At 36.1% G+C, this 13,418-nt stretch overlaps 1 protein-coding gene across 8 annotated transcripts in view; it reads left to right on the top strand.

Moving 5' to 3' along the window:
• The window catches only part of CCDC91 (coiled-coil domain containing 91), a 170,444-nt gene that overhangs the window by 50,187 nt on the left and 106,839 nt on the right, over positions 1-13,418 (top strand). For 7 of the 8 annotated variants that reach the window (XR_001557089.3, XM_085522459.1, XM_085522433.1 and 4 more), the window contains one exon: positions 5,835-5,942. Coding sequence is in view for 7 of the 8 variants with exons in the window: in XM_085522459.1 (XP_085378585.1) it covers positions 5,835-5,942 (108 nt within the window). In the remaining variant the exon portion in view is untranslated. Of the gene's footprint in view, positions 1-3,219; positions 4,856-5,834; positions 5,943-13,418 lie in introns of those variants that run through there. The other variant, XM_085522470.1, reaches the window with a different exon arrangement.

The raw sequence follows: 13,418 nt of genomic DNA, 5'->3' as shown, positions 1-13,418 counted from the left end.
GCCTTGACAAACTACTAACTGTAACTTCACAGAGCAATTGAGTAGGTTTTTTTTTTAATATCATATTTATGTTCACAGCATGAGGAGGAATTTGGGATAAAATAAGGCTGAATCTGTAACTCCTTTCATGTTGTTCCTATTTGCGCTGAGCCAGTAAGATACAGGAATAGGACATTATTGCGCAGGATAAATTGGTATATTTTGTACTGCTATGAAAACATACTAGTAAGAAATGCACAAAACTGAGGGTTCTAATTAGACTTAATAGAGGTAAACAAGGTCTGACTGGAAAAAAAAAATGATTATAGGAAATGGAAAATAGAGTTGTTGCAGAGAATGAGAACGGAAACATAAGGCAGCTGTCAGCAGAGAAAACCAAACTAATGATGTTGTTCATTAGGTTTGGTTTGTAATGGGCAAAGTAAGAAGGAATGGAACCAAGGCTATCGTTTTATTCAAGTAGTAAGCTGAAAGTTAAGAGTCTAAGGTCCGCTGGTCAAGAAACCTGCAGTGTTGGGGAGGTTAGGCCAGCTTGTTTGTTTTCAGAAAATATGAAAATCTTACTTGCAAAGTGTTTATCTGTCTGGAAGTATCAAGACCTGCAGCTCCAGGATAGCCATCTATACTGGTTGCCATGTCTGCTGCAAAATCTGGAACTAAATGCTATGCAAAAACTTTTTTTCCCCGTAGAATTACCCAGGTTGGAAAAGATCTTGAAGATCATCAAGTCCAACTGCAGCCTAACCATAGTACCCTAACTCTAACAACCCTCTGCTAAATCATATCCCTGAGCACCACATCCAAACGGCTCTTAAACACATCCAGGGATGGCGATTCAACCACCTCCCTGGGGAGCCTATTCCAGTACTTAACTACCCTTTCTGCAAAGAAGCGTTTCCTAACATCCAATCTAAACTTACCCTAGCACAACTTGAGGTCATTTCACCTCGTCCTGTCACTTGTCACCAGTGAGAAGAGACCTTCCCTACTCTCGCTGTAAGCACCTTTCAGATACTTAAGAGAGCAATAAGGTCTCCCCTCAGCCTCCTTTTCCCCAGACTAAACAGCCCCAGCTCCCTCATCCTCTCCTCATAGGGCTGATTCTCCAAGCCCTTCACAAGCCTCTTTGCCCTTCTCTGGGCCTGCTCCAGTACTTCCATGTCTTTCCTGTGCTGAGGTGCCCAAAACTGAACACAGTACTTGAGGTGAGGCCTCACCAATGCCGAGTACAGGGGCAGGATGACTTCCCTAGTCCTGTTCACCACAACATTATTGATACAAGCCAGGATGCCATTGGCCATTTTGGCTGCCTGGGCACACTGCTGGCTCATATTCAGCTGACTGTCTATCAGCACACTAAGGTTCCTTTCTGTCAGGCAGCTTTCCAGCCACTCCTCCCCAAGCCTGTAGGGTTGCTTGGGGTTGTTGTGACCAAAATGCAGGACCTGACACTTGGCCCTATTGAAACTCATGCCATTAACTTTGGCCCATCGATCCAGTCTCTTGTTTAAATTAGATTTTGCAGGGCTTGTAGCTTCTCTTCCTTATGTTATCTAAGCTTATGTTAGGCCAAAGACATTCTGAGCTTGAGAAAGGACCACTGTGTAGGGTACCTGATGATGCTTTTAGGAATAACTTCTTGAGAGAGGTCTATGTATTAGAGCAATTCCAATCACCAGACATTTTTGCAACAACTGACAAAAATTTTCCTTTTAATATCTTTGCTAGTAATAGATAGTAGTGTTGTAGTCAATACTGAAACCAAACTATTTGTAGAAATGTGTCTGTCTTCACCAATACAATTTCTACTAATTTAGTCAAAAGGGAACCTATTCTGAAAAAAGCTTCTAAAGTTACCATTTCTAAGAGAAGCTAATCATGTCCACTGCTGTCTCATTTCCCCAGGCATTTTTCATTTCACTTTAGGTGAAATATGCATCGAACAAACCTTTTAAAATAATGTCAGCGTAGATTATATCTCTTCATTTTCTTTTTCAAATTTTTTTGTCCGTTTCAGTCATGGTAAAAAATGTAATATGATATTGGGAAGAAGGAAATATGAAAAAGCCAATAATACATTAGCCTGATGACTTGGAACTCTGGTGATATTTTTCTTTTTAGGAGTCTGAGGAAAGATGTTACTATTCTTATTTTGATATAGTTAGTAACACCTTGATGATTCATTATGTAAGCCTTGTAAACTCTGCCTTTCATTACTAGAGAGCCACCAGTTCAAATCATGATGATATACTTAGGATCATAACTATTTCTGTTGCAAATGCCATTTATTCTTAAGTTAGGTTTTCTGTTTGAATTTTAAAACAGAAGTTTTTTAAGCAGTTGCTGAAGCTATGACAGTCCCTTTAAACCATAGGTATCGAACCTTTTGGCTCACCTGGGCTGCATATAAAATATATAATGTAGTTAATGTATTTAAGCAACAAAAATACATTATTCTTATTTATTTTTTTATTTACATATAAGAACAAGAAGGCAACAAAAGCATAAAACGACTGGGATATTTGATCTCATTTTTGTGAAACTAACACGTCAGTCTTGGTAGATGGAGGTAGTTGCAATTCTTAGTTCTGAAGGTGTTCATCAGAGATTTTTAGTGAAATGTTCTTCCTTTGTTTCATCTTTGAAAATAATTGTTCACAAATATGTGTACTGCCAGAAAGCAATGACATGAATAAGGTATGATTGTGAAGTGAGAGGTATCTTTCTCTAGTAAGATTAATCTTATAAAAGTCTAGTAGAGAGACCTGGTCAGATTTTTTGAGTTGAATATGTGGCTTTAACTCTGTACATTCCATTTGAAAAATTGCAGTATATTTGTACTGTATTTATATTGACTGAAAACGGAGTTGCAAATTTAACCAAGAAAAAAAAAAAAAAGCTATTTTCAGCAGTCTTGAAATGTAGTCTCCAATTCTTTTATGAAAACAGGAAGTAAGGCTGAATATTTTTCACTGTACCCAAGATTGAGTTTAGCCAATGTATCGAAACACATAAAATTATTTACTGTAACATGGATTAGCAGTGCACTTTGCCCTTGTCATATCCTATGTCCTATATGTGTTATGGGGGCTGCTCTGAATGTAGTGCCTCCTATTTTATGATGTCAGCTCACAATGCCAGAGGTGGATGTTGGTGACATGGCACTAGGCATTGGGCCTTCCTGCCAATATATGTTTACATTTTGTTGTTGTGCAACAGATGGCAGCAGAAAGAGAGTCTTATAAAATGACATTTGACACAGAAGTGCATAATGAAGCAAAGGAATGGAATTGAATTACTCCACACGGGAAAAAATGGCACCCATTGACATTCACTGATGCTTGCTGAACATTTATGGAGTGGTTATGAACACCGTGAGATGGCGGGTGGTACATTTCAGCTGTGGTTGCAGCAAGGCATTCCTGCTGTTCCATATTTTTATGAGCAGAGCATGCAGGCTCTTGTTCATCACTGGTGAAAATTCGTAGCTAATGGTGATAACTGTTGAAAAATAGTATTTTGTAGCTGAGAATTTAGTCTATTAAATAGCGTGATTGTGCTCATTTATCTGTTGTTGTTTCTATGTAAACAATTAGGAGGCATTACTTTCACAGCAGCCTTTGTGGCCTAGGCAAGCCAAAAGGTTGGACTTGCATGAACTAATTGATTAAGATCCTAAAAATCTGAAGTCAACACTTTCTCTAAAAAGAGTCACAAGATGACCATTGCTACACAGGATCAAGAAATTTCATTACACAGTATGTAGAAGTAGAAAAGAATTCCCAAGGGCATGCACTAGTGAAACAGTCAAAGACATGCAATTCTTAGTTGCTGTTTGAACTCTATTACTAATGTAGATGAGAGAAACGGGAAGCTATAGTTCATAAATGTGGAATTCTTTGTGCAGAAAATAATAGTAAAAAAACTACTCAGAGATATGATTTAGCAGAGGGTTGTTAGATTTAGGGTACTATGGTTAGGCTGAGGTTGGATTTGATAATCTTAGAGGTCTTTTCCAACCTGAGTAATTCTATGATTCTATGACTCTGATTCTATGATTTTAGGAAATCTTAACAAACTCTTTATATCATATAACGGATAACTTTTTTCCTCTGAAAAACCCTAAGTTCTTGGTATGGCAAAATTATTATCAGTCAGGTTTACACAGTACCAACCTTCGGCATGAATAAGAATTAATTGAGAAATGGCATTGCATCCTAATGGCCATTCTGTTACTGTTTTACATGTAATCAGAATTTTATTCCTTTTTCGTCTTTCAAGTCATTTATATAAAATAATTATCGTCATAGCAGTTTAGGGGAAAAAATAACTCAAAAATCTACAAGTAAAGTACAGACTTAGTTTTCCCAGTTATACATGGCAATTCCAGTTTATACATAGCAGGATTTAACATATAAAGTTTCCTATACAGAGCTACGTTTTTGTGATGCCTGAATTTATACCAATACAAAAACTGAATGTAGCTGGAAAGAAATTTGCTTTCATGAAAGTAAACTTAGGACTAGCACTAAAGTCCACTGCAAATATCCATTAATGTTGTTTTACACTTTAATCAAAATGTGTGTCAGGCATAATCTACCATTTGTTGCCTTTTAGATCTTTCTGAACTTTTGCTGAAAGGTACTATAGTATTTCTGATGTCCTGAAGGACATGATTTTGGCATCAGAGGCTAATCAGTAGAAATATAGACTAAAAAAATTGTCAAGGTTTTTGAGGATAACATGTTTTTATTGGCTTTGAGTTTCTTGAGAAAACATTTCAAAGTATCTTTAAAGTGTGTTTTATATTCTGTGAAGTAAATATATCTCTAAAGTAAAAATCGTTTGAAATACATATATATTTTTTTCTTTTTGTTTGTCTGCATTTGGGCCAAAGATCTGTTTTCTGTAGCACCTATGTCTTCTTTAACTTATGCCATTAATTTCAGCTAAGCCTCTATATTGATTATCAGTCAGAAATAGCTTCCTTTACTGTATATTAGTACCCCAATGAACATTAAGAAAGTGATATTAATATTTTATAATATTAAGGGAAAAAAACTTGGGTAGCACATGAGTAAATACTGAGTAAAAATAGAAAAAAAAAAAGTCAGAGTGCAGTTCTTTCAAATGATGATTTGCTTTTCCATATATATGAAATATTTGTAATTTTGCATTCAGATGCTGGAAATTCTGTAAAGTTAAGAGCACGTGAATACAAATGCATATGCACACAGGTGCGCACACAGAGAGTTCCTAATGTTATTACCTTTTAGTTAATGTGTTTGTACTTTGACTTCCACTGCTGCACATATGAGTGTGTGCTTCCTGGGGGGTGTTCTTTTATGTTTAAAATTACACAGAATTTCCATCTGCTTTTATTTGATTTGTGGTTGCAAAGATCATGCTTGGCCCATGGAATCTTACACTGTGCCGAGAGGATGTGGAGTTCTGTCAGCCATTGAAATATGTCTGGCTTTTTTTTTATTTTTTCTTCAGCAGGTTTCATATGCTTCTCTTCTTGTGTGGTCTCACTATTCTGAATACATTTAACAGAAATACTTGCCCTCTCTATCTTCTGTGTGCTGCTCTCTTTTAAGCAGCCTATGTATAAGAAATCTGAGATCCAAAAAAATTTCAGTCCTGACTGAAAACAAGATAGTGTTACATAGAAAGGTACTTTAATAGTTGCACATTCCAAAATGTATAACAGCATTCTGTGTTCTGGTTATACAGAAGTACTAGCTGACTTGCAGTTAATAATATACATCCCTGTATATATATACACATATATACATGTATATATATAATTATTTTTTATTTCTTTTTTGCAGTCGTTGCTACAGTGTACAGTTCAACAGCAAGAAGCATCTGCTGAGAAACAGTATATACTAGCAATTGAAAAACATTCTTACAAATGTCAAGAGCTTCTTGATGCTCAGGTATGTATGTGCATTTACAAAACCTTCTATGATTGTCTTTTTGTTTTATCTTTTTTGTTTGAAAAAAATATGCCACTTGGAGCAAAGAGGATGACCAGTTTTTCCTTTTGTGTCCTCTGCATAACAATAAACACAGTTGCTTAAAAATACTAAGTGCATGATAATTCTTTGAAAGTATTTTATAACATTTTAGTCTGCTCAGAACAGATTCAAAAACAGCAAAAGTACTGCTCCCGTAATCTGTTACATTTGCATCTCAAAACTGAAGGCAGGGACAGAAATGTTCATGATGTTCAAATTTATTGAGGGAATCCAAGTGGGATAGGTGTTAATTGGTGTTGGAGTTTGGTTGGTTGGTTTCAGTAGAACCCAGCAACATAAGAGTTACAGTATATGTAAGACATGATGCCCAGTTCACAGTTCAAATATTGTCTGCATTAAATGCATTTTACTCTTGGATCTCTGTAAAGGTTTACATTTTGTTCACAAACTTACAAGTAACGTCATTCACCTGAGTCGAAGTTTGCCATCTATATTTGTTACACGTGACTGGAATTTTGAAGCCTAATCAAGCAGACAAAGGTGCAGAGAGTGCTCTCTGGTAGAACTAGAATTTATTCTGAAAATAAATCTGTTGAAAGAGTTCTAACAAATGTTTACTGTGTTTTTATTTGTTAATAGATCAGTTTTTAAATGTATACTTCTCTGTTTTATTATTTCCTTCTGTTCAAATGATTTTGTTCTAACACTTTATTGAAGATTACTGAAATGATTACTTATGATTATACACCAAGTTGTTTAGCATTCTGTGTTATGGCATAGACATCTTTATATCTACATCTTTATATGTAAATTATGAGTATCCATATCACTTCAAAGAATATTTTTTTGCTATAGCGTTAATCACATAATGCAAGTATATTCTGTACACAAGCACAACTTCTTTTTCTGGCTTCCTTTAACATTCTTGTCTTAAAAGCAAAACTGGCTTTCAAATTTCAAGCAAATTTAATTCCCTCTTAAATTTTCTGCTGTTTTATTTCCAGTTCCATAACATCAAGATTGTCTCACTTCAGTTTATTTCAGTTTCAGATTTTAAAGCTGTCTTTTATCAGAATGCATGAGCTGGAGATGTGTGTTGTTTGTCTGGAGAAGTACTGATGATAACTGCTGCTGATAACTCTATATTATTGTATGTTCCAGGCTAGAAAAAGATATGAAAGGTCTAGTTATATCTCTGTTTCCTCCTATACAAATTCATCTTTGATTTTGACATGCAAGACTTTTCAGCATACTGACTAGCTGGATCTACCATCATCATCACCTTCTCCAGGAGGGAACCATCAGCTCATCAACAAAAATTATCCTTGGTTCTGAATCTTGCTTCAGCTGTCTACTTTACTGCACTCCTCTTCTGATTCTGTTTCCATAGGTCTTCATTTTAAGATCTTGCTAAAATTGCAAAAACTTCTTCAGGGTAAAATACTCTTGCCATTTTCTGTTGTGGTCCTTCTTATGGGTGTTTTCTCCACAGGTTCTAAAGTCAGAAAGTCCTAGTGTGTTTTCTAATTTAGTTTCATTTGCTTGAAGTTCCTACATGTGTGTTATATAGTATTCTTTCTTCTCTGAGTCTGGGAAAGCCTCAGATTTTGAATGTTAACTTTTTCAAAATCTCCTGGATAGTTTTCACTGTTGTTAAAAATTCTGCCTGAGTTAATTTGATCAGTGCACTCCCTGACTGTACTAAACTGTCTCTCACTGAAAAGAATTGTCAGCATCACTTACTATCCAGTTACTGTCAATAGATGCTGGGTAGTTATGCAGCTATCCTTTTTCTTAGTCCATTAATATCAGTCACTTATCCTTTATCATACATTCCTTAGGTGTGGAGGTTTTGGGTCCTCTCTTTAAATCCCATGCTGGAATGTGCTGAAAGAACCAGTTCCCTCAAATTCACTGATAAACACTGTGGTGGGTTCTTCCTGAGGTGTAGTCTCTAGCGTTGCTGTTTATTTTCCAAGGGAATTTGCTCTCAGATATATATATCAAACAGCAAAGCAAATATTCTCATGGAATTTTAAGATTTGTGATGGTAACTTCTTTATGCCAGGAAGCAGTCTGGGGAGATAATAAACATTTAGGAAAGCAGTGCATGTCATTTGTATACGTATAGTGTTTGAAGATTACAGAGGAAATGTCATTGGCAAGCATACTTCAACTTAAGTGGGAAAAGCACAAATTTCATATTTTTCTGAGGCATGCATTTGACTTTGTCTCCTGAAAATGAACACCAATTTTGATCTTGTGTTTGAACTCATGTGCGCTACAAAAATATGTACTGAAAAAACTGATCAGAGTAGGCTACTTTTTGAAAAAGCAGAAACCACTGAAAATGGAACACTCCAAAGAGATCTCTGCGAGAAATTGATAGTTTTGTGTGGTCCATTAATGATATTTTAGGAAAAAAAAAAACCTGAATAGGATAATTATTTTGATGATTTTAAATCGCAAAATGGCAAGGCCAGACTTTTCAGCAGTGTGTGGAGACAGGACAAGGGGAAAGGGGCAGAAACTGGAGCATAGGAAGTTCCACGTGAATGTGTGCAAGAACTTCTTTATGATGAGGGTGATGGAACACTGGAACAGGCTGCCCAGGATGGTTGTAGAGTCTCCTCTGTAGATGTTCAAGACCTGCCTCGATGCTTACCTGTGTGACCTAATGTAGGGAACCTGCTTTGGCAGTGGGGTTGGATTTGATGATCTCTGGAGGTTCCTTCCAACCCCTACAATTCTATGGGGTTCTGTGTTTTGGGATTAAATAAGGTTTCTTTGAACTTGAGCTATTCTACGATATATTTAATATATATTTTTATATATCTTTTTGCAAAGCTGTAAAACAGAAGTTTCATTTGTAGATAGGACAACATTTAAGATAAGTAGTTTCTCTGTGAACAGTCCTGTTTGTAGGTTTACGAATATTAGTTTGATGGCTTATGAAATATTTTGGCAGGGGATGAGGTGGATGGGGCTTGCTTGACAATGGTGATTTATCTTCAGTTTGAAGAAGATGCTGAAAGTTTGGTTAGAATTATCAATTTCTACAACTCTGTTTTTTAAAGTATGTGGGTGCTCACAAGAGCAGCAGATAATTGATGTGCTAATGGTAATGAGCTGCTGGAATGTAATAAATTCCTTGCCTTCTTAGTATTTGGGGGATGCATTTTATGTTTTGCATGGTCATCTGTGAAGATTAGCAATAGCCCCTATGAACAAGTCCTAAGATGCTAAATATAAGAAATATACATGTCCGTATACTGACTGTTTCAGCCTGCTTTTGTGACTAATGGTATGGGGGGGGGGACCCACGCTCTAGGAAAGGATGAAGGGCAAAAGGGGAAGGGAGACTGGCCTAAAAACAAAACAGCAGAAACGATCTAAGGAGAAAAGCTAATTTACTTAATAAGATATCAGAATGCAAGATATCAGAATGCAAGATAACACAATATAATGCAATATAGTTGTAATTGAAGCTAATAAATAAAATGAAAGAGTGTCCAAAAACCAAAGGCCTCACTCTGATGCTGAAGGCAAGACAGCTAAGGAGCACATGCTGCGGAGATAAGCAGAAAGGGTAAAAAGGGACACCTAATGACCTGCAGAGAGTTTTATCTTTTCCTCTTAAAGGACAATGGAAACAAAACGTCCTCTGGAGTATGTAATTCTCCTTCTCTTCTGTGGCAGGTATACCCAGAACTATACCACAGAACTGGAGCATTAATTCTTTAACTCCTAGTGCTCTATGTGATATCATGATGTGGAATACCAATAACAAAAATCATAAAACCATGGCAATGTCATACAGAAAATTAACATTTATATACCAGTAAGAAGTTTATTTGGTTCCGCAATATAGTTTCATAGTTTCAAGGTATCATTTTGTATTATTTCATTTTTATATCTACTTATATTCCACAGCATGTTTATATAATGCTGTATTTAATATTGCTTGATATATACATTTCTAAGTTAAAAAAAAAAATAATCCAAAGGTGCAAAAATACATCTTTCCTTTTTGAAAAATGAAAATCTTTACTAGACTTTCAACTTTATTTGAATCTGCCCACTATCTCAAGGTAGTTAAAAGGTGACTTTTTTTTCAGTCTCTTTCCTCTCTTAATTTAGACAAGAGACTGTCAGTCTCAACAAAAAAATCTTATTTGGATATTGCATTTGCTAACTCAAGTTTTCAGATCTTCTTTGGATTACAAAGTTTCAGATGAAAGCAGCTCTTTAGTGTGATTTTTACTCTCTGACTTTTGGTTATGTAACAGAATCTTCACTTCTTATTATGAATTAGTCATCTATTCTTGCCAATAGTGAAAAAAAAAAAAAAAAAAAGTAAAGTTGTGTGATTTTCTCCTTTATTATTTTTCTGACAGCTATTGTTTAAAAAATATTTTCCACATTTCTACTATCCTCCATTAGCGAACAACTTGCTGTTTATAAAGCCTACATTTTAGGAGTCCATTTTGTCTTCCTTTTCCTGGTGCAATGGGGTAATTGTGAATAACTCAAACAGTCTGCAAAATGAACTGAATCACAAAAACAGAAGAGCTAATGGACACTTTTCATTCATGTTTTTATGTCTTTCATCTCTCTATTCTTAGGGTGGTTTGGGGGCTATTATAATACTCTTTATTACTATGCAGTCTTTCTGAGAAAAGTGCTTTCAGTGTGCTATTCAGATGACTGAATAGCTTCTTACTCTATTTATAAACAGTAACAAAGTTATAGCAAAAGATTTGAAGCTTGATACTATTGTCTTGCATTAATATCAGCCTCCAATGTGCATCAGGTTATTCAGATTTTTTTCACGCTGTTAAATTGTGTATTAAGCTTAGTTTTATTACCACTATTGCAATTTTCCTCCGTATTGTCATTGTTTTAAATTCTCTTTTTAGTAATGTTTTGCTGGTTTCTGAGCTTCCTCTTAAAAACATTTTGCTGCTTTGTTAGCCACTTGGCCCAGAAACTGGCAAAAAAGATACAGTTCAACCATACAATAATAAATTATAATTTGAGGAAGTGGAAATATGTAACAGATGTTGGAATTTTTTAGACAGATTTTCCACCTTGCCTTGCCAAACACTCAGATGCCACTGATAGTAAGGACAATGTAAGAAACTAGTTATGATTATGATCTTGATGTTTGATTTACTCTTAGAATAGCAGAAGTGAAGAAAAGTATGAGAGAATATGCTGGTAAATTTAGCTAGCCTTTTTACAGGAGCAGAAAACTATTATTAGTGTTTTGATAATGCTTTGAATAGGTAGCAATAGACATATTTTGCTAACTTTACAAAGTCCTTCAGTTATAGCTCTCTAATTTTGTCATGTCTCTCTCAAATATCTATAAAGGGCTTTTTCCCACAACATGAATTATTTCTTCTTACCGTGAGATCCCTTTGTGAGATTGAAATAAAAGTAGAATTTAGTGGGCTAAGGTTTCTTATTAAAATAGATGAACAAATTTGAGTCACTGAATTCTTAAAAAGCCCAGTCCAGTAGGTTGTTATTTCTTAAGTGTTTGCTAACTGTTTCTGTAAATGATTTTTCCCAGATTTTGAGGGTCAGGCTTGTTCTTTGTCCTATGTAATGAAGGCAGAAAAGTGTTTTTTATATTGGAGATGACAGATAGTCTTACTATTGCTATGTTGTTATTTTTGGATGATTTTGTTTTTATAAACTACTCACTAGAATGCAGTTTCATGAGTTGAAAAACTTTGTTAGTTTTTTTATGAGAAAAACTGCTCATTCACTTCTAGTATAGATTAGAAATACAGAAGATCATGCCTTAATATACTTAATGTATTTTTCAGAAAGATGTTAAGGAGGATTCCAAGCATCATTTCTTTAGTGTGTGAATTTATTTTCCTCAGATTAAAAAATATGTAAAGGTGCATGTTTGCTTGACACGTGAAAAGGAAGGGATACCATCCAGAGAGACCACAACAAACTCAAAAGATGGGCCTGTGTGAACCTAATGAGGCTCAGCATAGCAAAGTACAAGGTCTTGTACTTGGGTCAGAGTAATCCCAGATACATGTATAGACTGGGAGAAGAAATCCTTGAGAGTAGCCCTACAGAGAGGGACATGGGGGTTTTGGTGGATGAAAAACCAAACATGAGCCAGTGTGCTTAGAACTCTGAGGACCAATGGTATCCTGGGCTCTGTTAGAAGAGGGTTCACCAGCAGGGACAAGGAGGTGATTGTCCCTCTCTACTCTGCCCTCAGGAGGCCTCATCTGGAGTACTATGTCTGCAGCCCCCCAGTACAGATCCACATCTCATTTTCTGTTGGAGATGGTCCAAAGGAGGGCCATGAAGATGATCGGAGGGTTGGAGCACCTTCCCTAGGAAAAAATTCTGGGGGAGCTGGGCTTGATCAACCTGGAAAAGAGAAGGCTGTGAGGAGAAATCACTGTGGCTTTCAAGTATTTAAAGGGGGGTTATAAAAAGGAGGGGAATCAACTTTTTCTCAGGTAGATAGTGATAGAACAGGAGGGAATAGTTTTTCAGCTCAAGGAGGAATTATTTAGACTGGATGTCAGGAGGAAGTTCTTCACAGAGAGACTGGTGAGGTGCTGGAACAGGCCACCCAAAGAGGCTGTGGGTGCCCCATCTCTATAGGTGTTCAAGACTACGTTAGGTGGAGCCCTGGGCAACTTGGTCTTGTACCAGATCTGGAGGTTGGTGGCTCTACCTGTGGCAGGGGAGTTGGATCTTGATGAACCCTGGTGTTCCTTCTAATCCAAGCAATTCAGTGATTTTATGAATTTAATTGTATTCTGCATAACCTTTTTGTTCTCATAATGTTTGGATCTTAACATTACCTTTGTGCTGTGATGTTGTTTTTCAGTGGTTACCTTCCATAATTGAACTGCTCAGATTGGATAGTTGGATACTCAGTAAGAGTGGTAAGGTGTTAGAACAGGCTGCCCAGGAAAGCATTGGAGTTGCTATCCCTGGAGGCTTTAAAAAAGAATAAATGTGGCAGGTTTAGTGAGCATGGTGATCAATGGTTGGACTGAATGATCTTTCCAAACTTGATGATTTGCCCAAATAGAATCACAGAATAACTATGCACCAGTAAAGATCACCAAGCTCAGTGGACATAAATTTGTTAGCTGCTATTCATAGTTTATGTAATAGTAGTAGTAAGTAAAATAACCAATCTGCGGAAATATAAACTGGATACCTACGAATTATAGTAAAATAATTATAACACTATTGGATGAAATCCTTTGCTCACATCCTTTTCCATGAAACTGTACAGGAATAAGAAAGGAACTACTGACATTTTTAAAAAGCATTCCAGTAGAAGTGAGACTCTATTTTCCTTTTTTCTTTAAAGCTGCAATGTAGGGTTAACGGGACTATGTAATGCTTATTACTGTACTAAATTGGATTTAGTTA

Source organism: Coturnix japonica, chromosome 1 (assembly GCF_054131305.1).
Source record: "Coturnix japonica strain WE chromosome 1, WE-NBRP24, whole genome shotgun sequence".
NCBI lineage: Eukaryota > Metazoa > Chordata > Aves > Galliformes > Phasianidae > Coturnix > Coturnix japonica.
This window is presented reverse-complemented; position numbering and strand designations above follow the sequence as displayed.